Source organism: Perissodus microlepis, chromosome 22 (genome assembly GCF_051167445.1).
Source record: "Perissodus microlepis isolate ML-2025 ecotype Zambia chromosome 22, ASM5116744v1, whole genome shotgun sequence".
In the NCBI taxonomy this organism is placed as follows: Eukaryota; Metazoa; Chordata; class Actinopteri; order Cichliformes; family Cichlidae; genus Perissodus; species Perissodus microlepis.
Window position 1 is genome coordinate 34,029,936 of NC_140481.1, and position 25,108 is coordinate 34,055,043.

General features: G+C 43.5%; 1 protein-coding gene and 1 pseudogene across 1 annotated transcript in view; one reads left to right on the forward strand and one right to left on the reverse strand.

The window, feature by feature from the left end:
* LOC146363650 (uncharacterized) overlaps positions 1 to 25,108 on the forward strand; it is a 69,224-nt gene that overhangs the window by 39,962 nt on the left and 4,154 nt on the right. Inside the window, exons 9-11 of the mRNA XM_084918742.1 lie at positions 2,283 to 2,456; positions 2,864 to 3,037; positions 5,600 to 5,773. Coding sequence (XP_084774868.1) covers positions 2,283 to 2,456; positions 2,864 to 3,037; positions 5,600 to 5,773 — 522 coding nt within the window. The remainder of the gene's footprint in view (positions 1 to 2,282; positions 2,457 to 2,863; positions 3,038 to 5,599; positions 5,774 to 25,108) is intronic.
* On the reverse strand, positions 13,987 to 14,772 carry LOC146363651 (uncharacterized; annotated as a pseudogene).

Below are 25,108 nucleotides of genomic sequence, written 5' to 3' on the forward strand. Positions count from 1 at the left end.
TATCAGAATGTCCTAAAAACTCCCTGAAAAGCCTTCAGCTAATCCAAAATGCTGCAGCAAGAGTACTGACAGGGACTAGAAAGAGAGAGCAGATTTCTCCTGTATTGGCTTCCCTTCATTGGCTCCCTGTTAAATCCAGAATTGAATTCAAAATCCTGCTCCTCACATACAATTTCTTAAATAATCAGGCCCCATCTTATCTTAATTACCTTATAGTACCATATCACCCCATTAGAGCACTTTGGTCTCGCACTGCAGGCTTACTTGTTGTTCCTAGAGTATTTAAAAGTAGAATGGGAGGGAGAACCTTTCAGGCCTCTCTTCTGCCTAACCAGCTTCCAGTTTGGATTCAGGAGACAGACACTATCTCTACTTTTAAGATTAGGCTTCAAACTTTCCTTTTTGTGAAATCATATAGTTTGGGCTTGATCAGGTGACCCTGAATTTTCCTTTAGTGTGAATGTGTGTGTGAATGGGTGAATGACTGAATGTAGTGTGAAGCGCTTTGGAGTCCTTAGGGACTAGAAAAGCGCTATACAAATGCAGGCCATTTACCATTTACCATTTAGTTATGCTGCAATATGTGTAGGCTGCTGGGGGATTTCCCATGATGCATTGAGTATTTCTTCTTCAGTCACCTTCTTATAGGTTTGTAGCATAAACATGTTTGCTGTAACGCCAATACAATTCTACTACACTAGCCAAAAGCAAGACACATGTCACCAGAGCTCTTCGTGTTGCTCGTGCACGAGGGAGAGAACTGTGAAGAGCCTGTTCCCGTTGCTCACCCCAGTCGCTCTCAGTTAGCTCCCCCGTAGCACTGCTCTTTATTGTTTTTACATGAGTCCAGCAGTTCACTTAAACAAAGGGCTCTTATTCTTAAACAGATACAGAGTATGTGTCCTCCTATAGTATAAATCAGAAAGAGAAGGTACAACCTCTCTCATGACCTTAGGCTGTGTGTGTTCATGCCAGAACACTCTGGAAGGCACAGAGGGTCTTTACAGACTGCTAAGGATCAAACCTCTATCAATCTACAAACAATTATATACTTCCAAGCATAAATGATTATAAATTTCTATTCATAAATGACAATCCAACAATATAAACCTGACACCTTCCTCCCTCACTATGTGTTAATAGACCAGAGGTTTCTTCCTGATAAAAGGGAGTTCTTCCTTCCCACTGTCGCCAAATTGCTTGCTGTCATACGATTGTTGGGTTTTTCTCTGTATGTATTATTGTAAGGTCTACCTTACAATATAAAGCACCTTGAGGTGACCGTTGTTGTAATTTGGCGCTATATAAATAAAATTGAATTGAATTGCAGCAATGTTTGAACAAGATAAAACTTTGAAATTTGCAATGTTTTGTTTTTTTAACCAACAAAACGAATCAGGATCTTAAATTTAGGACAGATCCACAGGGTTCCATACTGGGATCAATTCGGTTTATATTATATATTCCCCAAATAGGCACCATTCTTAGAAGCCATAGCATAAATGTTTTACTAATTTTAATTTTCTACTAATGATATTCTCATATATTTTTCCTTACAAACCTGAATGACCTCTAATTTCCTCCTTCTAAATTCAGATAAAAGCAAGGATATAGTACTAAAAATAGCCCTAAAAATCTCAGAAAATATGGTGTCTAAACAGATACTTTAGATAACATTACGTTGTCCTTCAGTAAGACTGTGAGTAATCTTGTAGTTGTTTTGATGAGGATATGAATGTGAGTGAATGTTAAATGCAAAGAAGCATAGAAAAATAAGTCTGTGTGAGTGAGGCAACTTGTGTGAAGCACTTTAATTGGTCTGAGTAGATAAAGGTTATAAAAGAACCGGTCAGAAATAGTCACTAGTTGTCTTCTGCAATGTTAATTGTTTTTAATTTTTAGTGTGCACTCAAATATTGGACTGTTGGAGTGCTGGACTGGTTTTTCTTTTTCATATTTTATTTATCCCACACTCAGAATAATTTATCTGTTCCATAAATCCTCGGGTGTTAAGAAAGACCAGTGAAAATTTCAGCCTTCCATCCGTCTTTTTTTAGGGTCATAATTGTATGGGCAATAAAAAAAAGGCCTGAAAGTAGGCTGAGAGACTATTTTTTGAAGAGACTTGTTAAATCTTTTATGTTTATGGACATGGTTGAGCAGAAGGCCTGTGTTGCCCTGAAATGGAATGACCCTACTGTCAAATCTAGTAACTTGTCATTGCAGCATGAATACACGTTAACACCAGTGCTATGGGTTACTTTTTTTCAATACTCTTTCAGACTGAGTCTCTGTAACCTCTCGGAAAGAAGCTGTGAAGATCTGTCCTCAGTTCTTAGCGCCAAGTCCTGTAGTCTGAGAGAGTTGGACCTGAGTAACAACAACCTGCAGGATGCAGGAGTGATGCTTCTGTCTGACTGGTTGAAGAGTCCACACTGTAAACTGGAAACTTTCAGGTAACCCTGTGTTGCTATGTTTTTACTATTTCAGTTTCAGATTTACTATTTCAGTCCATTTCTGTCATGTTTAATATACTACATTAAGGATGTAGCCAGTCCTGAAATAACAATAAATATTTGGTCATTAGAGTAGAGAGTCCTTTCTGTAAACTTGAAACTCTCAAGTATCTTTTTTCAAACGTTCACATAATTAACTTACACAGATTACAGCCAATTAATATTTTTTATCTTTGTATTTCTCGTATTTCAGTGACTTTAATTTGATACATTTCTTACTTATATAGCATACGTCAATAAGGATTCCAGCTAGTCTTGAAATAAGATTTAATATTATCAAATCCAGCACTGCACTATCCATGCACTTTTTAATGCTAGTTTGTCTTTTTGTTACAATACTCTTTTAGACTGAGTCTCTGTAACCTCTCAGAGAGAAGCTGTGAATCTCTGTCCTCAGTTCTCAGTTCCCAGTCCTGTACTCTGAAAGAGCTGGACATGAGTGACAATGACCTGCAGGATTATGGTGTGAAGCTTCTGTCTGTTGGATTGAAGAGTGTTTTCTGTAAACTGGAAACTCTCAGGTCAGGATTTTGAGTTTTCATCTAATTCAATGTTAAAAACCTGAATTACTTCAGTAAAGACAGAGCTTATTAATATAGAATTTGTCAAATTACCATTTAACTAATTCTAATGGCTCTGTAAACTACCACATGAACACACATGTTACATGTAGTAGAATGTCTTTGAATGATGAATTCACTTCAATTCAGTTTTATTTATATAGTACCAAATCATGACAGCTGTTCCATCAAGGCACTTTATATTCTTAGGTAGATCCTACAATATTACATACAGAGAAACACCCAACAATCATATGACCCCTTATTAGAAACTACTTTTGCAACAGTGGAAAGGGAAAACTCAAGGAAAAGGCTCAGGGAGGAGCGGCCAATTCTTGTGACCGGTTAGGGTGATGGGAGGAAAACAAGACAAAACAGATTCGATTCTGAGACCACCCAAATGGAAACCTTCTACCACTTGGCAATACCTGGAAATTTTGTCCATAAAAACCATGACTAGATTTGGTGACGAAGAACATACTAAACCGAGTTTACACAGATAACAAACAGGTTTTCTGTCACGGTTTATTATAACTGTTGACAATTCTTCCTGAATTTTATTTGTGAGTTCAACCACTAGCATCCAGGAATTGCTACCTTCTCGTTTTGGAGGGGTTTGTGTATACCAGGGATCCCAGCGGCAGGAATGAGTTCAACTTATTGCTGGCACCGAAGGGCCAAATGACTCATAACAATGGGAAAAACATCCCACACTCCTCCCACGTACCTCCCACAGAATAGAAAGAATGCCTTCTCCAAGTCTATAAAAAACAGATGTAGAGTGGTTGAGCAAACTTCCATGCACCCTCAAATATTGTCAGGCGGGTAAACAGCAGGTCCAGTGTTCCATGACCGGGACAAAAACTGCATTATTCCTCTTATATCCAAGGTTCATCTAACAGATGAACTTTATGTCTGGATTGGCAGAAAGCCCTGGTCTGCCAATCTATAGGTACTGTACCAGATCGCCAAGTACCAACCAAGACAGGTTGATAACATCTAGAATCTTCAGGGACTCAGAGCAGGCCTCATCAACCCCGGGGGTTCTACCACCGTGGAGTTATACCCCTTAAGAGTCATCCTCCAAACCATGCAATGAGTTGAGCCTGACTATGTCTAGCCAGTACCTCTCACCCTCACTGAATAGCTCAGGGTCCTTCACAACCAGAGAAGATGTTGTCCTTGTTGTCAGCCTAGGTAGCCGTGGATCAGTCTGCCAGGGTCTCCACGTTAGGCTGGCAACAGGCACACACTGGACCGGATGCCTCTGTGTCAGTATGGTGCTTCCTGCTGGTGGTGGGTCTATCTAAGTGTGAGCCCATATGTCTGTCACCCGGGGGCACACGCTCCATGCCTGGCTCCAGGGTAAGCTTTCTTCAAACCCATCCAGGGTGAGCTATTCCCCTGATCTTATGCTCATAGGCGTCTGCTAAAACACTCTTCATCTGGTCCCTCACGCAGGACCACTTTGTGATGGTAGAGCCTACCAAGGTACCAAATGTATCCCGACAACATAGTAACTGGGATTTCTGGAAGACGTCAGAAAAACCTGTTTGTTATATATGTAAACCTTATTTAGTGTGTTCCTTTATTTGGTCTCATTTTGTTAATAATGTTGTAGGACTGTAAAGATAATTCTAATGACAAACTGTGTTTTTATTAGTATTTTAAATATAATTAACAGACTGATGCAGTGTAGGTAGTACATTCTCCTGCACTGGGAGGTATATAAATAGAAGCGATTCTAGTTGGTGTGAATTACTTTGGCAAATAAAAGAGTCAGTGTTTTAGGGCTTAAAGACATTGCAACCCGAGATTTAATGCTGAGACTGTTTCTCTTGTCAACCTGGCACTGCTGTGAAAGGAGTGGAGTTAAGAACCACACTGAAGATCCGATCATTGTGTTAACTTACATTCGTTGCAAGTCTATAGTCTATTCTGCAGCGTGAGTGCAGTGGACACCAAAAAAGATAGAAATGCAGGCTTGTACGGCTTAGCCTTTAGTCTAATGGTGTGTACACCTCTGATCCCAATACCGCATTGTTTCAAGTCCAAGAGTAGGTAATGCATTTGAAAAACTGACGGATAACTTTGACATGCTTGGTCCAAGCATGATATGATTGCAGACATTGTCAATTTCAATGGAACCAAACTACACACAACTTTTATCTGCTCTCTCCTGTAGCTTATGTTTTGTTTGTTGTTTGAGATATCTCTATGATCCTTTTTTCTTGTCTCTTTTCCCCTTATCCCTAACCAGTCACATGAAGTGGCTATGCCTTCCTGATCCTGGAAATGTTGAATTCTCTTCCTGTTAAAAGGGAGTTCTTCCCTCCCACACTCACTGAGTGCTGCACATAAAGGAAAATGTGATTTAGATTTTGATTAGAAAACTAGTGTCATATATATATAGGGAATCGTTACTATATGATTAAAACAACTGAATGATGTCACTAACTGAAAAAGAAAATCAAACAAAAAAAAGTGTATTCACAGACAGATTGCTGTTTTACGTGTCTGCAGTCTTTCAGGCTGTATGATCACAGAGGAAGGCTGTACTTCTCTGGTCTCAGCTTTGAGGTCAAACCCCTCCCATCTGAGAGAGCTGGACCTGAGCTACAATCATCCAGGAGACTCAGGAAAGAAGCTGTTGTTGGCTGGACTGACAGATTCACGGTGGAGACTGGACACTCTCAGGTATGGAGAGAATGTCTGATAGAGGAAGAACTGGATACATTTTTTTCAGAAAAAGATTCTGTTCATCTGGAGGTAGAATTTTCAGTGGGAGAAATATTTCAGCACTCATCCAGGTAACTTCTTCAGTCTCAGATAAATGCAGTGACAGGGGATTTCTTTAAATCACCCCGTAGTTCTTCAGCTAAGACACCTGAGTTAGAAAACACAAACACTGCAGTTGTCTTTTACTCGCGAGGGCAGTCATAGATGCACGACCTGCGACCTGCGTCTCATCACTGTCTGCGTTCTTTATTTATACTTTTCTGTGTGTCTGTGCATGTGTGTGTCTGTGTGTGTGTGTGTGTGTGTGTGTGTATACAATAACAACGTCACTCAGAGCAACGGGTTTTTCCCTTTTCTACATCTGCATGTTCTCGGAAAGAGCTGAGGTTTCTCTTCTCTACATCTGACTGTTCTCTGAAGACAGGAAGCGGTTAGTAGCTGAATAAGTTCATCACAAAAGTTATTAGGTGAAAAGTCACGTAGACATGTAGATTGCTTAGTGATCAATAAAAAGCACATTTCATGGAGCTGATCACATTATATAAAAACAATTTTCCTTTGACATGCAGCTTTCCCCAACTTTATAAATAGTTCAGTTGTATAATGACAGAAACTAGTACGCTTGACAAACAATGGGCTGTGAAAAAGACTTTTTTTTTAAAAGACAGAATCAAAATTAGGACATTTGCCATGGTCCTTGGTCTTTGACTTAATGTTTCAAGACATTATGCTGTTTATTTTTAAATATTCTACGTGATTGTTGGTTTGAGGGTTTTTTCACAATGTTTAAAGTGTGTCTTGGTTAGGTATAGTTTCTTAGTGATCTTAGTTTTTCCTCCCTTAGTGTATAGTCTTCTTCTATGTTCAGTCAGTCATGCCCTCATATCATTTTGCCCCAGTCCCTGTGTCAAGTCTGTGTGGCTTACCCTTCATCTCTGTGTTTATCATACTTCCTGTTTTGTTTTGAAAGTCTATCGACCTGTGTTCAGTGTTGCTCTCCTGCAAATTCAATTAAGTTCCACCTGTCTTCCCTTCTTTTTACGTTTCTCTCTTTAGCCTATGTATATTTACCTCCTCTGCTCGTTGCCACATTGTCCACGTTTCTGAGTTAATTTGAGTAATTACTTTCTCTGAACCATCAATGTGTCTTTTAGATGCTATTCCTATAATACTGTTCAAAGAAGTCCTGCCATTAACCCTTTAAAGCCGGTCGGAGCGGGCACGCTCCGTTTTGTATAACTATTTTTAAATCCCGGTAGCACTGCAACCACATAAGCTAGCGCAATAATTTTTTTTCAATATGAAACCGGAGGAGTTGTACTTACATCTTATGCCATCAGCTTGTTCTAGGTCACAGTTTCCTTCCACATATAGCTTTGCAAAAACTGCATAAAAAGCACTTGCAGCAACAAAAACATAATATTCCAGAAACACGCTTTGCCGATCCGATCAGCTGTTTGTAACACTTCCTACGTCCATCAGCGCAAACTATGCATGTCCGCCATGTCCTGCCCGAAACCGGAAGGGACGTCATTTTGCGGAAATGTAGTTTTTTACCATCAGGGCCTCATGAGCCTATACTGGTGTTTTTAAAAGTTATGTTTGACTTTATGACTTTCTGTGTCGTTTCTGGGATGCTTAGGACTCATATTGCACTGCTGGAAATAGTTTATTTTGATGCATATGCTGTTTTTTTTTAATATTTATAATATTTATTTTTGTTTTTCCTGCAGTATATAAAAATTTGTGTATTTCAAAAATAAAACTATGAAGACACTCAAAATAAATTTCCTGTGGTGGGAAACTATTTTGTTTAACTTTTTTGTATTTACAGTTTTGAGGGATAAGCCTCTTAAATTTCTCTAACTAGAAATATATGTTAAAAAAACAAAAACGATTTAAAATTTTTTTGTAGTTTATTGCACTTTTTTGCAATTTATGTAATTACTATGCACTTAATGCGGACATATTATTAAAATTTGGGCTATAACGGTTGTATTGATGTATATCAACTTGAAATGCTCCCAAAAATGGCACTACAACATGTAAAAATATAATATAAGCTCTGGCGGACTTGGTTGTATGGTAGGTCTTAAAGGGTTAATTAATGCTTCAATCTCATATGATCAATCTATCTCTATTAATCGATGATGCACTACAGACCTTCAGGCTGGCAGCAGTTAAAATTTTACTCAAAAAAGCATCACTTGACCCAGCTTCAATGCTATGCAGTTACACCCAACTTTACCTATCCATGAAGAGAGATTACTTAAATGTTGGGTGGCAAATTTTGAAGCCAATATGATAACCTTCTTAAATTTAATTCAGTTCAGTTTTATTTGTACAGTGCCGAACCACAACAATAGTCACCTCAAGGTGCTTTATATTGTAAGGTAGACCTTACAATAATACACACAGAAAAAAACTCGTATGACCCCTTATGAGCAAGCACTTTGGCGACAGTGGGAAGGAAAAACTCCCTTTTAACAGGAAGAAACCTCCGACAGAACCAGGCTCGGGGAGGGTCGGCCATCTGCAGCAACTGGTTGGGGTGAGAGAAGGAAGACAGGATAAAAGACATGCTGAAAGGTGACTGAAGAAGAAATACTCAATGCATCATGGGAATCCCCCAGCAGCCTACGTCTATTGCAGCATAACAAAGGGAGGATTCAGGGTCACCTGATCCAGCCCTAACTATATGCTTTGGTAAAAAGGAAAGTTTGAAGCCTAATCTTAAAAGTAGAGATAGTGTTTTTCTCCTGAATCCAAAATGGAAGCTGGTTAGGCAGAAGAGGGGCCTGAAAACTGCAAGGTCTGCCTCCCATTCTACTTTTAAATAGAATGGGAGGCAGGATTACACAGTGTGAGAGTGAAATGCTCTAATGGGGTGCTATGGCAATATAAGGTCATTAAGATAATATGGGGCCTGATTATTTAAGACTTTCTATGTGAGACGCAGGATTTTGAATTCAATTCTGCATTTAACAGGGAGCCAATGACGGGAAGCCAAAACAGGAGAAATATGATCTCTCTTTGTAGTCCCTGTTAGTATTCTTGCTGCAGAATTTTGGATTAACTGAATACTTTTCAGAGTGTTTTTAGGAAATCCTGATAATAATGAATTACAACAGTCCAGCCTAGAAGAAATAAATGCATGAACTAGTTTTTCAGCTTCACTCTAAGACAGGATATTTCTCATTGGAGAGATAATGCGCAATTGGAAGAAAACAGTCCTACGTATTTGTTTAATATGTGCATTGAAGGACATATCCTGGTCAAAAATGACTCCAAGGTTCCTGACAGTTTTACTGGAGGTTAGATACCATATTTCTAAGATTTTCAGAATACAATAATCTCAGTTTTATCTGAATAAAGAAGCAGAAAGTTAGTGGCCATCCAGGTCTTTATGTCTTTAAGACATTTATGCAGTTTAACTAAATGGTGTGTGTTATCTGGCTTCATGGACAGATAGAGCTGGGTGTCATCTGCATAGCAGTGAAAATGTATGCTATGCCTTCTGATGACACTGGCTAAGGTAAGCATGTATAATGTCAACAGAATTGGTCCTAGCACTGAACCCTGTGGAACTCCATAATTAACCTTGGTGTGTTAAGAGGACTCTCTATTTACATGAACAAATTGGAGTATATTACTAGATATGATACAAACCACTGCGGTGCAGTACCTGTAATACCTACAGCGTGCTCTAATCACTTTAATATAATAGTATGGTTGAAAGTATCGAACACTGCACTCAGGTCTAACAGGACAAGCACAGAGATGAGTCCATTGGCAGAGGCCATAAGATGATCATTTGTAACCTTCACTAAAACTTTTTTTGTGCTGTGATGAGCTCTGAAACCTGACTGAAACTCTTCAAATAAGCCATTCCTCTGCAGATGATCTGTTAGCTGTTTGACAACTACTCTTTCAAGAATTTTTGATATGAAAGGAGGTTGGAGATTGGCCTATAATTAGCTAAGACTGCTTGGACTGCCACTTCCGGTTGCGACGTAAGATGGCTGCACCGATGAGAGCTCCCAGTCATCTCAGCAAAAATGTTATTATTTATTTTGTACTGCTTTCTTTTTCTGTGCGCACAGCGCGATCATACACTCGGTATGACAGGCAAACGCTTCTGGAGTTACGTTCGTCAGCCAGTTCGGATTTTACAGCGGGTTTCGACTCCGTGGACGCTCTGCTGCCTGGGATCCTTTGTTTACTTGCGCGACGTCGAGGGAAAACAAAGAGGGGGAAACGCGCCGGAGTTTTGTGCCGAACGCGACAGAGAAACAGCAAGCCACCTCTCCCCAGCATCCTGCTCGTGAATCTCCAGTCTCTGGACAACAAACTTGACGAGCTGCGTGCACGGATTAAACACCAACAAGACATCAGGAACTGCTGCGTTCTGGCCTTCACAGAGACATGGCTGGAGCCCAGCGTCCCCAACTGTGCCATCACGCCAGATGGATTCACTGTTTACCGGGGAGACCGAACGAAGGACTCAGGCAAGAAAAGGGGAGGAGGGGTGTGCTTTATGGTTAACTCTTTGTGGGCTAGAGATATGTGTATCTTAAAAACTTACTGCTCTCAGAGCCTCGAGCTACTGACCATTAAAGTCAGGCCTTTTTACCTCCCGAGGGAGTTCAGCTCAGTTCTCCTCTCAGCTGTTTACATTCCCCCACACGCTGATAAAGCTATGGCCATGGACGAACTGTATGACATCATTACTGGACTTGAGAACAAAAATCCAGAAGCTGCCTTTATTGTGCTGGGAGACTTCAACAGAGCCAACATGAAGAAGGTTCTCCCCAAATACTATCAGCACATCTCCTTCCCCACAAGAGGTGATCAAACACTGGACCACTGTTACACTCCATTCAAAGAGTGCTACAAACCCCTCCCCCACCCAGCTTTTCGTAAGGCAGACCATTGTTCCATACTGCTGCTGCCTGCATACAGACAAAGACTGAAACAGGAAAAACCAGCTTCCAGGGTTATTTACAAATGGGACAGTAAGGCTGAGGAGGTCCTGCAGGACTGCTTGGAGACAACTGACTGGCAGATATTTGTGGATGCAGCTGATGGCAACATCAATGAACTCACAGACTCTGTCATTGGATATATTGGAAAGTGCATGGATGATATCATCACAAAAACCACTGTCTGCATATATCCAAATCAGAAACCCTGGGTAAATAAAGACATTCGTGCCAAGCTAAAAGTGCGGACGTCTGCCTTTAACTCCAGGGACGCTGATGCATATAAAGCAGCCAGGTACGACCTCCGAAAGTCCATAAAAAAGGCCAGAAAGGACTACAGGAACAAAATGGAGTCCAGCTACCACAGCTTTGACACCAGGCGACTGTGGAATGGACTGCGCTGCATCACTGACTACAAGAAGGTCAACACAGTCAGTGTTCAGCCCACTGCATCTCTCGCAGACGAGCTTAACAACTTCTATGCTCGTTTTGACACAGACACCAGAGAGCAGATCCTCTACCCTCAGGAGGACAGTGAGGCTGCAACTTTAACTCTGAAAACAGAAGCTGTGAGATGGACCTTTAAAAAGGTCAATCCTCACAAAGCTCCAGGACCGGACGGCATCCCAGGCCGGCTACTCAGAGTGTGTGTAGAGGAGCTGGCAGAGGTGTTCACCAACATCTTCAACCTCTCCCTGAGGCAGTCAGTGGTCCCCACGTCCCTCAAAGCATCCACCATCATCATTCCCGTTCCCAAAAAATCAGTGGTCTCCTGTCTAAATGACTACCGTCCTGTTGCACTGACATCCGTCATCATGAAGTGCCTGGAGCGGCTGGTCAAAGGTCACATCTGCTCCTCCCTCCCTGACACACTGGACCCTCTTCAGTTCGCCTATCGGACAAACAGAGCCACAGAGAATGCCATCGCCCTGGCAACGCACACCACCCTCACTCACCTGGAAAAAGGGAATACATATGCAAGGATGCTCTTCATCGACTACAGCTCGGCATTTAACACCACCATCCCCTCAAAACTTGCCACGAAGCTCGTCGACCTTGGGCTGGGAACACCAATCTGCAGATGGATTCTAAACTTCCTCACAAACAGGTCCCAGGTGGTGAAAGTTGGTAAGCACACCTCCTCATCACTCATCCTAAACACAGGTATGCCACAGGGTTGTGTGCTTAGCCCCCTCCTATATTCCCTGTTCACACACGACTGTGTTGCTAAATACGAGTCCAACATCATCATCAAGTTTGTGGATGACACAACCATCATGGGCCTCATCACAGACAACAACGAGACAGCCTATAGAGAGGAGGTGATGGCACTGTATGAGTGGTGTCTGGAAAATAACCTGACTCTCAACATCAGCAAAACTAGAGAAATGATAGTGGACTACCGAAAATGACCAGTCAGGGAACACCAGCCCATCCACATCAACGATGTCAAGGTCGAAAGGGTCAGCAGCTTCAAATTCCTTGGAGTCAACATCACCAAGGACTTCTCCTGGACCCTTCACACAGACACTGCAATCAGGAAAACTCGCCAGCGGCTTTACTTCCTGAGGAGGCTGAGGAAGTTTGGCATGAACGCCAACATCACCTCAAATTTCTACAGAATCAGAATCAGAAAGGGTTTTATTGCCAAATGTTGAGCAGGTTTACAACATTAGGAAATTGCTGCAGTACTTAGTGCAAACATACTGTCATATAACACTTAAATAGACATAAAAATAAGAATTAAAAGTGCTAAGTAGACCTGTGTTCACTGCAATGATGCAGTGAACACAGTGTAGGGTCATGTGTTAGTGGTGGGAACAGTCATATGGTTATTGTTCATGAGTCCAACAGCAGAGGGGAAGAAACTGTTCTTATGGCGAGAGGTTCTGGTGCGAATGGACCGGAGCCTCCTGCCTGAGGGGAGCAGGTCAAACAGACTGTGTCCAGGGTGAGAAGGGTCAGCTGTGATCCGAGCTGCACGCCCCAGTGTCCTGGAGGTGTACAGGTCCTGCAAAGATGGGAGTCTGCAGCCAATCACCTTCTCAGCAGAGCACACAACACGCTGCAGTCTCTGTTTGTCCCTGATAGTGGCTCCAGCGTACCGCACGGTGATGGAGGAGGTGAGGATGGACTCGATGATTGCGGTGTAGAATTGCATCATCGTTCGTGTTGGCAGGTTGAATTTCTTCAGCTGCCTCAGGAAGTACATCCTCTGCTGGGCTTTCTTTATGACGGAGGTGATGGTGGGCTCCCACTTCAGGTCCTGGGTGATGGTGGTACCCAGGAAGCGGAATGAGTCCACAGAGGTGATGAGGGTGTCAGTCAGGATGATGGGGGGGAGTGGGGCTGTGTGCTTCCTGAAGTCCACAATAATCTCCACTGTCTTCTGGGCATTCAGCACTAGGTTGTTGTGGCTGCACCAGGACACCAGACGTTCAACCTCCCTCCTGTAGGCAGACTCATCCCCGTCCGAGATGAGTCCAATAACGTTGGTGTCATCTGCAAACTTGATTAGCTTGACAGACTGGTGGGTGGAGGTGCAGCAGTTGGTGTACAGGGAGAAGAGCAGAGGAGAAAGAACACAGCCCTGAGGGGAGCCGGTGCTGATGGTCTGGGAGTCCGAGACATTCTTTCCCAGCCTCACATGCTGCTTCCTGTCCGTCAGGAAGTCAGTGATCCACCAGCAGATGGGATCAGACACATTCATCTGGGAAAGCTTGCCTTGGAGATGGTCTGGAAGGATGGTGTTGAAGGCAGAGCTGAAGTCCACAAACAGGATCCTGGCGTAGGTTCCTGGGGAGTCCAGATGCTGCAGGATGAAGTGTAGAGCCATGTTGATAGTGTCGTCTACAGACCTGTTGGCTCTGTATGCAAACTGCAGGGGGTCCAGGAGGGGGGCCGTGAGGGTCTTGAGGTAGGAGAGAACCAGGTGCTCAAATGACTTCATGACCACAGATGTCAGAGCCACAGGTCTGTAGTCATTTAGTCCAGTGATCCTTGGTTTCTTGGGGACAGGGATTATGGTGGAGGACTTGAAGCAGGCAGGCACATGACATGCCTGCAGTGAGGAGTTGAAAATGCCAGAAAACACTGGGGCCAGCTCGTTTGCACAGTGTCTGAGGGTGCCAGAAGACACACCGTCTGGGCCAGGAGCTTTTCGAGCATTCAGACTCTTAAACTGCTTCCTTACATCTGCTTCATGAATAGAGTTGTAGTGGGAGATGGTGGTGTGAAATCCTCCTTGGTGTGGGGTGTGGAGGGGGGTGTTGTAGGTGAAGTGTTTGATGGTGGTGATGGCTCTATGGAGGGGGGAGAGGTGGGGGAATGAGTGTCCAAAGTGTCTCTATTGTTGGGGTCGTTGGAGGTGTGGAGGCTGCTTGACGGCTTGTCAAAACGGCAGTAAAAGTCGTTAAGGGTGTTGGCCAAGAGCAAGTCATCAGTGGAGTGGGGGGTTTTAGGCTTGTAGTTGGTGATATTCCTAAAACTTTTCCACACAAAGGTCGAGTCATTCTCTGCATCTTCTCAGAGTGCTGATGTTTAGCAATGTCCACTTCTTTAGTGAACCTGTACTTGGCCTCTCTGTAGCAGTCCCTGTCTCCGCTTCTGAACACCTTTCTCTTTTCCAGCCACAGCTTTTTGAGTTTAGGAGTAAACCAGGGTTTGTCATTGTTATAACTCACCCTGGTGCGTGAGGGCACAATGCTGTCCTCACAGAAGTGGATATAGGAGGTGACAATGTCCGTAAACTCGTCCAAGCTGTTAAAAGCAGCCTTCATTGTGTCCCAGTCTGTAGACTCCAAACACATGCGAAGCTCCTCCACAGCCTCGTTGCTCCACAGTTTTTTAGTCCTCACGACAGGTTTGGAGAGCTTCAGCCTCTGTCTGTACGCGGGGATAAGGTGGATCATGACGTGGTCAGAAAGTCCGAGTGAAGCGCGGGGCACCGCACGATAGGCCCCGCTGATCGTGCTGTAACAGTGGTCCAATGTCCTCTCCTCTCTGGTTGGGCATTTAATATACTGCTTGTATTTGGGAAGCTCTTGGCTCAGATTGGCTTTGTTAAAGTCCCCAAAAGCAATAATGAGAGAGTCCGGGAATGTCCGCTCCATGTGCAGTATCTGCTCCACGAGTGCGCACTGAGCTGCCTGCACATCCGCATCTGGCGGGATGTAAACAGCGGCCAAGATGAATGAAGCAAACTCCCGCGGAGAATAAAACGGTTTGCAGTGAATAAAAAGGTATTCCAGAGAGGAAGAGCAGTGCTGAGCAATCACTGTTACATCTGTGCACCAGCCACTATTAATGTAGAAGCAGACGCCTCCACCTGTGGTCTTACCAGAGAGAGAGGCCTGCCGGTCCGCGCGCAGCAGATGAAAACCCTCCAGCTTGAGCGCGCAGTCCGGGATGTCCTCACAGAGCCACAACTCCGTAAAACATAAGACACAGGAGGAGGCAAAGTCTCTGTTCATGCTTCTCATCAGGGCCAGCTCGTCCATCTTATTCCTGAGTGAGCGTACGGGTTAAGGGGTTAGGGTGCAATTGACAGGTGTGCAATTGAGAGCTTGCTGACGAACTGCATTACAGTTTGGTACGGAAGCTGCTCTGCCAGCAGCCGTAAATCACTACAGAGGGTGGTGAAGGCAGCAGAGCACATAACTGGCACGAGGCTTCCTGCCATTCAGGACATTTATCTCCAGCGATGCCTCCGTAAAGCACACAGCATCATCAAGGACCACAGCCACCCAGCACATCAGCTGTTCTCCTTGTTACCATCTGGCAGACGTTACAGGAGTCTGTCTGCTCGGACTACAAGACTTAAAAACAGGTTTTACCACCAAGTCATACGACACCTCAACCACAACACTTAAACACACACAACACAGTCCACAGGACACACTCAGAAGCTACCTGCAGCTTCACAAGTACTCTGTTTAATCTGCACTGGTCACTCCACTTTATTGATGTTTATATTTAAAAAGTGCAATACTGTAATTTTCTGCTGCTCATTCCTGTGCAATATCCCATCCCACCCCGTCATATTTCTTTTTAAGATTTTCTTATTTAATCACTAGTGTACATATATTTATATTTATAGATACATATATATTTAGTCATCTTTTCTCTTTTACCACGTCTCTCTAATATGTTGCTCTTTACTGTTTTTCTATTTATTTTTATTTTTTATTTTTATTTATTTTTATTATTTTATTTTATTTTATTATATTTTCTTCCACTGTACCATGCTGCTGAGTGACTGCTGCTCGTCAAACACATTTCATTTCAATGTTGAGCCTGTGCTAACTTGCATATGACAAATAAAACTGAAACTGAACTGAACTGAAACTGGTCTAGGGATGGCTTTTTAAGTAAAGGTTTAACTACAGCCAGCTTGAAGGCCTGTGGTACATAGCTGATTGTTAGAGATAGTTTGATCATATTTAAGATTAAAACATTAATAAATGGCAGTACTTCTTTGCGCAGTCTTGTAGGAAAAGACGTCGTGATGGTTTGGAGGACGTAATTACTGAAGTTAACTCAGAAAGCTCAATTGGAGAAAAAGTCTCTAAATGATTATCAATGGTACTGAAAGTAGCTGTAGATAATCAGAATCAGAATCAGAATACTTTATTAATCCCGAAGGAAATTAGGGTTACAGCAGGCAGCACGCTAATGGCGCATGCACACTTACAAAGGAACCTTCTGACCAACTTTATTGGGGAGACATGTCAGAAAGGTAGGCTGATAGGGAAAAAAAACAACGAAAATACATAACATGAGGTAAGAGGAGGAGAAAAAAAACTCCACTCAGACTGAGCTCCTAGTGGGAGAACAGTTTGATAACAGAAAAAACACCTCAGCACAAAAAGCACATGACTATCAATACACCATAGAAACACAAGACAAGCAACAGGGGCGGGTAAAGGGTAAGAGAGAGCCGGTGTAGACAGCGCATCCGGTCCTGCAGTCTCTCAATCTCCCGTTGGAGAGCTGTGAGCTTTCTATGATGTTATCCAAACGTTCCGTGATGTTGTCATTCTTTTTGCTCAAAGAGCAGGTTCTGAGAACTCACGACCGCAGTGCACTTCCCCAAGATGTGATCGAATTTGCGCTCAAAGGTGTTATTCGAGCTAGCCCCTCCAGATGTAATCCAGTTTTTCACTCAGAGGTCTTGTTCTGAGTATTCACGGCAGCCGTGCGTTCTCCAAGATCTTCTCCGTGCTGCACTCAATGAGCCCATTTTGAGAAACTCACGCCTCGTCCAATCATTGTGGGGGTTTGAACAGCCAGTTCCGCTTCCTTATCTTCAGCAGTCAGGCTCACCCGAGCCCAGACTTCTCGTTGAGAAGGGGTGTCAATTGCATTCAGAGACCAGTTGATCAAATCCATAATTCCTCTTTTAGGTTTTAGAGAACAGACTGTGAGAGAGTGTTCCAGGCAAAAGTAAGTAAAAACACAAGACAAGACAAGGACATAAGAAGCTAAGCAGGGAAGATAAGGGCAGGAGAGGAGAAAAGTGCGAACGCCAAGAGAGCCAAAAAATATAATGTTACATCTTTGACATGATTATGAGTAATTCTTTTTGTAATGGTTAAAATTTTATTTGTGAAGAAGTTCATGAAGTCATTACTAGTTAACATTAAAGGAATGGCTGGATCAACAGTGCTCTGATTTTTGTCAGCCTGGCGACAGTGCTGAAGAGAAACCTGGGGTAATTCTTATTTTCTTCAATCAGTGACGAATAGTAAGATGTTCTGGCTTCACAGAGGGCTTTCTTATAAAGCAACAAACTATTTCTCCAGGCTAAGTGATAATCTTCTAAATTTGTGACACGCCATTTACACATGCAGGTTACGGGTTATCTGCTTTAGGCTACGTGTTTGAGAATTATACCACAGAGTGAAGTACTTCTTATTTGAGGCTTTATCTTTCACAGGAGCTACAGTATCCAGACTCATACGTAGTGAGGAGGTAAAATTATTAACAAGATAATCGACATCTGTTGGAGTAGCGTTCAGATAGCTGGTCTGCTCTGTGTTGGTACAGGGCATTGAAGATGATAACAGTGGGTGGATTATATTCTTAAACCTGACTTTTAGACTTACTCTATTTTTCCTTCCTTATACATATTTTTTTATGGCTTGTGCTTTTATTATGTTTTTATTTTGATATGCATTTTATATTACCCCTGTGTATTAGTGGCATTGACCTGTGAGTATATTTGATACTTTGCTAAGGCCTCATAATACTCGTCTTACTTCTCTGTCTCTTATGTTAAGCACTTTGGTATACCGCTTGTTTTTAAATGTGCTCTATAAATAAAGTTTGTTGTTGTTGTTGTTGTTAGTTACAGCACTTTCAGATAGACATCTACTGTGGTGAAATCTCCACCCCACTGCTGTTTAATCTGAAGCTTCTTTTACATTTTGAGAGAATAGAATAGAATTCAACTTTATTGTCATTGCACATGCACAGGTACAGGGCAACGAAATGCAGTTTGCATCCATCCAGAAGTGCTTTAGTGATATAGATATATTGCAATATATATTAGCAATAATATAGATATGTAAGTATATTACAGAAATGGGTCTATTATGGTATGTTATAATGTACACGGTATGAAGTATGTTGTGAATATTCTATAACTATAAGTATGTACAGGCTGTAGTGAGTACAAGCTATGTACAGGATATGAACAGGATATAAATATGAAAAACTATACAGAATATGAAATAAACAACTTTACAGAAATCTGAGATATACAGCTATACAGAAATGTGAACTATGAAAGTTGTAAACAGTTGTAGGGTTAAAAATTATCGTATGTACAGAATGATTATTTACAGAGCTATACAGTAGTGCAGTTAAGATAAGTTAGATGTGTGGATAATTTCTACAGAGGCTATATAAAGTGCTAGTGGTTGTGAGTGGTGGTTCAGTCCATGTTATTATTGTGTGTTTGAGGGTACAGTTGTCCATTGTGTGTGTGTGTAGGTGGTTGTGGATGTGTGTATGTTCAGTCCATGAGTTTAACGTGGGTCAGATGTCAGGAGGCAGAGTTCAGGAGTCTGAAAGCTGTGGGGAAGAAGCTGTTCCGGTACCTGGTGGTCTTAGTCCGGAGGCTCCTGTAGCGCCTCCCAGAGGGCAGGAGGGTGAAGAGTCCATGTGATGGGTGACTGGGGTCTTTGATGATTTTCCCAGCCCTTTTCAGACACCGCTTCCTGTAGATGTCTTTTATGGCAGGAAGTGGTGCTCCGGCGATGCGCTGGGCAGTTTTCACGACCCTCTGCAACGCCTTCCGGTCCGAGGCAGAGCAGTTCCCATACCAGACTGTTATACAGTTGGTCAGGATGCTCTCGATGGTGCAGCGATAGAAGTTCACCAGGATGTCTGAGGACAGGTGGTTCTTCCTCAGAGTCCTAGAGAAGAAGAGGTGCTGGTGAGCCTTCTTGACCAGCTTGGAGCAGTTGGTCGTCCAGGTGAGATCCTCGGAGATGTGGACTCCCAGGAACTTGAAGCTGCTCACACGCTCCACAGCCGTCCTCTTAATGTGGATGGGTGGATGTGTGTCAGCAGTCCTCCTGTAGTCCACGATGAGCTCCTTGGTCTTCTCGGTGTTAATCAGCAGGCTGTTGGTGTCGCACCACTCAGCCAGACGATCCACCTCCTCCCTGTAGGCGGCCTCATCGTTGTCACTGATGAGGCCAATCACCGTGGTGTCATCTGCAAACTTAATGATGGTGTTGGAACCATCAGCAGGTCTGCAGTCGTGGGTGAAGAGGGAGTAGAGGAAAGGGCTCATCACACAGCCTTGCGGTACACCGGTGTTCATTGTGATTGTAGATGAGCAGCGGTTATCCAGCCGGACATGTTGGGGGCGGTTGGTCAGGAAGTCCAGTAACCATTTGCACATGAGGGAACTGATGCCCAGGTCTGTCAGTTTCCTGATGAGTTGTGAGGGGTGGATTGTATTGAATGCTGAACTGAAGTCTATAAACAGCATTCTGGCGTATGTGTTGTTGTTGTCCAGGTGTGAGAGGACAGAGTGGAGTGCGATGGAGACTGCATCCTCTGTGCTCCTGTTCTGGCGGTATGCGAATTGGTAGGGGTCCAGGGTGGGGGGGTGACAGGATTTGAAGTGTGCTAGGACCAGCTGCTCTAAGCACTTAGTGATGATGGGGGTGAGTGCTACTGGGCGGTAGTCATTGAGGCAAGATGGGTTGGAGTTTTTGGGTATCAGGATGATGGAGGTGGATTTGAAGCAGGCCGGTACCACAGCGTGGGCCAAGGACAGATTGAATATGTCTGTGAGCACTCCTGCAAGCTCCCCAGAACACGCTCTGAGAACACGCCCGGGGATGCCATCAGGACCTGCAGCCTTGTGGACATTGATCCTGCTCAGCACCGCTCCTACATCGTTGGGGGAGAGAGTCAGAGGTTGGTGGTCTGGCGTCACGTCTGCTTTGGTTGTGGTTGTGGGGTTCCCTCGCTCAAAACGAGCATAAAAGTTGTTGAGCTCGTTGAGGAAGGAGACATCAGAGGATGCGGGGGAGGGTTTGGTGGTCCTGTAGTCTGTAATGGTCTGGAGTCCTTGCCACATGCGTCGGGGGTTGGAGTTGGAGAAGTGTTCTTCTACCTTCTTTTTGTAATGGTGTCTGGCTTTTTTGATGCCCTTCTTTAGATTAGCCCTGGCTGTACTGTAGGCGTGTGCATCTCCTGACCTAAAGGCAGTGTTGCGGGCCTTCAGGAGGAGACGAACATCCCGGTTCATCCAAGGCTTCTGGTTGGGGTACATGGTGATCCGTTTCTGGGTGGTGACACTGTCTGTGGTTTCGAAGATGTAATCCAGTACAGATGAGGCGTACTGGTCCAGGTCTGTGTGGGTGAACATATTCCAGTCTGTGTTTTTAAATCATTCCTGGAGCACTGCGTCTGTCCCCTCTGGCCACACTTTAATTGTCCTCACAGCAGGTTTCACACGTTGGATGAGTGGTGAATACCTAGGTGTGAGGAACAGGGAGAGATGGTCCGATTGTCCAATGTGGGGGAGGGGTGTGGCTTTGTAGGCTCCAGCCAGGTTGGAATACACATGGTCTAAAGTCTTATCTCTTCTGGTGTGGCAGGAGACATGTTGGTGGAATCTGGGGAGGACTGTCTTTAAGTTGGTGAGGTTGAAGTCGCCAGCAACAATAAAAGCAGCCTCGGGGTGTTTATTCTGGTGTTTGTTAATGGCTGCAGAAAGTTCTTTCATGACCAACCTAGCATTAGCGTCGGGGGGGATATACACGGCAGTGAGTATGATCGAAGTGAGTTCTCTGGGGAGATAATAAGGTCTGCATTTGACTATTAAAAACTCCGCATTAGGTGAGCAGTGACTCTCAGTAGTAGTGGAGTTCATGCACCAAGCATTGTTAATATAAATGCACAAAACCTCCACCTCTGGTCTTGCCGGAGTCATCTGCTAGCCTGTCGGCTCGGTTTGTGTGGCGTCCTGCTAACTCGATAGCATTGTCCGGGCAGCTGTTGTTCAACCATGTTTCGCTGAAAAACATGACATTTGAGTCCATAATCCGTCTGTTGTTAGTGATGGAGAGCCGTATCTCATCCATTTTGTTTGCCAGAGAACGGACATTGGCGAGGAAAATACTGGGTAAAGGCAGCCGGTGTGGTGTTAGCTTTAGCTTAGCCCGTAGCCCTCCGCGCCTACCTCGCCTTTGTTTACGATCTCGGTGCCGTCTGCGTGCACTTCCGCCCGGCCGGGGAGAGTGGGCAGCCTCCGGTGTTCTGGAGATCTCTGGGATGAGTCGGAGATCGGCGATAAAACTGTTGGAGTTATGAGTCCAGATGTCCAGAATCTCTTGTCTGCTGTAGGTCAGCAACGCACAGCAATTCTGGACGAATAATCCGGTTAAAAGTAGATAAAAAACCCCTAATAGCAGATTCTGGAGAGACACTGAGCCTCGCATTGTTCACGCGCCGCCATCTTGGAGTCAATTGAGCCAAGCCAATTGAGTCTAATAACAGATTAAATGCCATGTTGAGGCTGTCATTTTAAGCATCTACATGGATGTTAAAATCACCCACAATAATTATTTTATCTGAGCGGAGCACTAAATCAGATAAAAAGTCTGAGAAATCAGACAGAAACTCTGTCTAAGACCCAGGTGGCCAATAGATGATCTCAAATAAGACTGGTCTCTGAGTTTTGCAGCTAGGGTGGACAAATGGTAAATGGGCTGATTCTTATATAGCGCTTTTTCACTCTCCCGGAGTACTCAAAGCGCTGTATACAACATGCCTCATTCACACCCACTCATACAAGCACTTCTAAACTCAAGTGCAAACAAATCTACATTCATACACATTCACACTCCGATGAACGCATCGGAGGGCAACTTGGGGTTAGTATCTTGCCCAAGGATATTTGGCATGCAGACTGGGGAAGCCAAGGATCAAACCACCAACCTTCCAATCAGTAGCTGATCTGCTCTACCACCTGAGCCACAGCCACCCAGGTTACAATTACATTGTGGGGGATGAAGACAGCAGGCCAATGTTAGATCAAATGAATTATTAAATACCCATTCAACCCACACCCAAAGCAAAAACTAAAATGCCAATTATACAACCAACAAACATCTGTACAACCTTCATTCAAAGTCTTTTTCTTTTTAAAAACAAACAAACAATCTTGACACAGTTTACATTAAGTTTCGTCTCATTGTCCGAGCAGCAGCAGCACTTGATTGGCAGGGGCTGTGGAAGGGGCAGGAAGGATGGGGTCACGCTGGTACGTATGGGGAATTTCCACGGCTGAGCTGCACTGCTGACTGTGTAAAAAGCTCAGGAATAGATTACAGCTGTGCAGGCAGGTATTACACCATACCTGCTGCAGGCTGCTGTGGTGCGTTTAAAGTCCGCCACCGTCCACGGAGAGGGAACAGAGCATTTCTCTTGGGTTATGCAGTAACAAACAAGGATCCAAATTTAGTCTATGGACTGATAAAAGAGGATGTATCCCGACTCAGAGTCAAAGGAGCATGTAAAGAAAAGCGTCTGGACTTCTTTGAGTTACTTGAAGACGTTTCACCTCTCATCCGAGAAGCTTCTTCAGTTCTAATGTCAAATGGTGGGGAGTCCCAGATTTAAACCTAGTGGGAGAATCCCCCCAAAGAGGGACAAAAGGACCCCCTGATGATCCTCTAATCGCATGAGCCAAGGTGTGAAAATGGGTGTGGGTCCCAATCAGCCAGGGTTTCGGGTGAGCTCATTGTGAAACCTGGCCCCACATTATTATGCGAATTCCTGAGGTCAGATGGCCCAGGATGTAAGTGGGCGTTAAGGTGTCTGGGGAGGGAACTCAAAACTGGATTATAGATGGCAGACAATTGGTGTCGTAAACCACCGCCTCTGTTCAAAGACGGTCGCTCACAGTGGACATAGATGGCTCTTTCACTCCTCTTTCAAACCATCTGTCCTCTCTGTCCAGAATGTGAACATTGGCATCCTCGAAAGAGTGTCCTTTATGCTCAAGATGCAGATGGACTGCTGAGTCTTGTCCTGTGGAGGTGGCTCTTCTATGTTGTGCCATACGCTTGTGAAGTGGCTGTTTGGTCTCCAATGTAGAGGTCTGGGCATTCCTCGCTACACTGTACAGCATACACCACATTGTTAAGTTTGTGTTTTGGAGTTTTGTGGAGTTGTGTTTTCATAAAGTCAGCAAAGAGGCACAGAAAAGAAGATCAGACACCAGTGAGGGAGGATAAGAAAGACAGATGCAACAACATTGTCATCCCCTATGTAGCCAGTGTATCAGAAAAACTCAGGAGAGTTTTCTCCAAGCATGAAATCCCGGTGCATTTCACATCCAGCAACACGCTCAGACAAAAACTGGTTCACCCGAAAGACAAAACTCCAAAACACAAACTTAACAATGTGGTGTATGCTGTACAGTGTAGCGAGGAATGCCCAGACCTCTACATTGGAGAGACCAAACAGCCACTTCACAAGCGTATGGCACAACATAAAAGAACCACCTCCACAGGACAAGACTCAGCAGTCCATCTGCATCTTAAGCATAAAGGACACTCTTTCGAGGATGCCAATGTTCACATTCTGGACAGAGAGGACAGATGGTTTGAAAGAGGAGTGAAAGAAGCCATTTACGTCCACTGTCAGCGACCATCTTTGAACAGAGGCGGTGGTTTATGACACCAACACCGATTCAGGATTGATTTTGGTGACCCCTGACTGAAGTTACCAGGTCTCATTACTGACAATGTGAATTATAATTTTACTGGATTTATGTTTACCTTTAGCCAGCAGTTTGAAATTTCCCTCAGTGTTGTCTGCTCTGGCCTCTGGAAGACAAAGATGTGGAGAGCCAACTTTTAAATCCAATAAAACCAAGTCACTTAACAAGACCCTTTGGAAATAAGGAGAATTCTTCAAACATATTTTTAAAGTGTCATATGAACAGCAAAACAGAACATTACAGTAAAACAACACATAGCAAAGCAGGCAGAGTAAACCCAGAGCTGTAGAGCCTTTAAGCACAAACAGCAGATACATAAAAAGTGACAGACATGAAAAAAGTTGTTCGGGGCATTTCTGACCCTACTTTTATAGGAGTCCACAACTCCTCCTCCAGCTGCTGGGTAATCTTCCACTCTTTGTCCATTAATTGGTCCGTTTTACATTTAAACGACAAACATTTTTAATTTTTAATTAAGTCCCTTGGACAGTTTTCTGGTCAAATTGAGTTCAAGAGTCTGCAAAACAACAGATGCAAGGCCAGTTGAGCAGTAAAAACAATTAATCCACCTGAAAATTTCGGTTTTGCTGCCATGGGTAGGATACAATATTTGTTAGAGAAGGGTTTTCCACAACTTTGGGCAGTGAAGATGGGCAGAGAGAGTTCCAGGTGCATCTTCAGCAGTGCCCAGTTTAATTAACCCTATGTTTGGAAACCATGGCCATTACATGATCAAAGGTTATTTATTGATCGTAATTACTAAATTCCAAACAATATGGATTAACAGATGCTCAATCAACAAGTGGCACAGACTCATAATATAATTGTGGAAAATATTTGACCTAACTATATGGGTCTTACAATTAATGCATAAGAGCACTCCAATGTAGGTATATGTAGTGTATACAAATATATACACTGCCTGGCCCCATAAAAAAGTGGCCACCAAAAAAAGGTCACACACTCTAATATTTCGTTTGACCACCTTTAACTTTGATTACGGCATGCATTCGCTGTGGCATTGTTTTGATAATCTTCTGCAATGTCACAAGATTT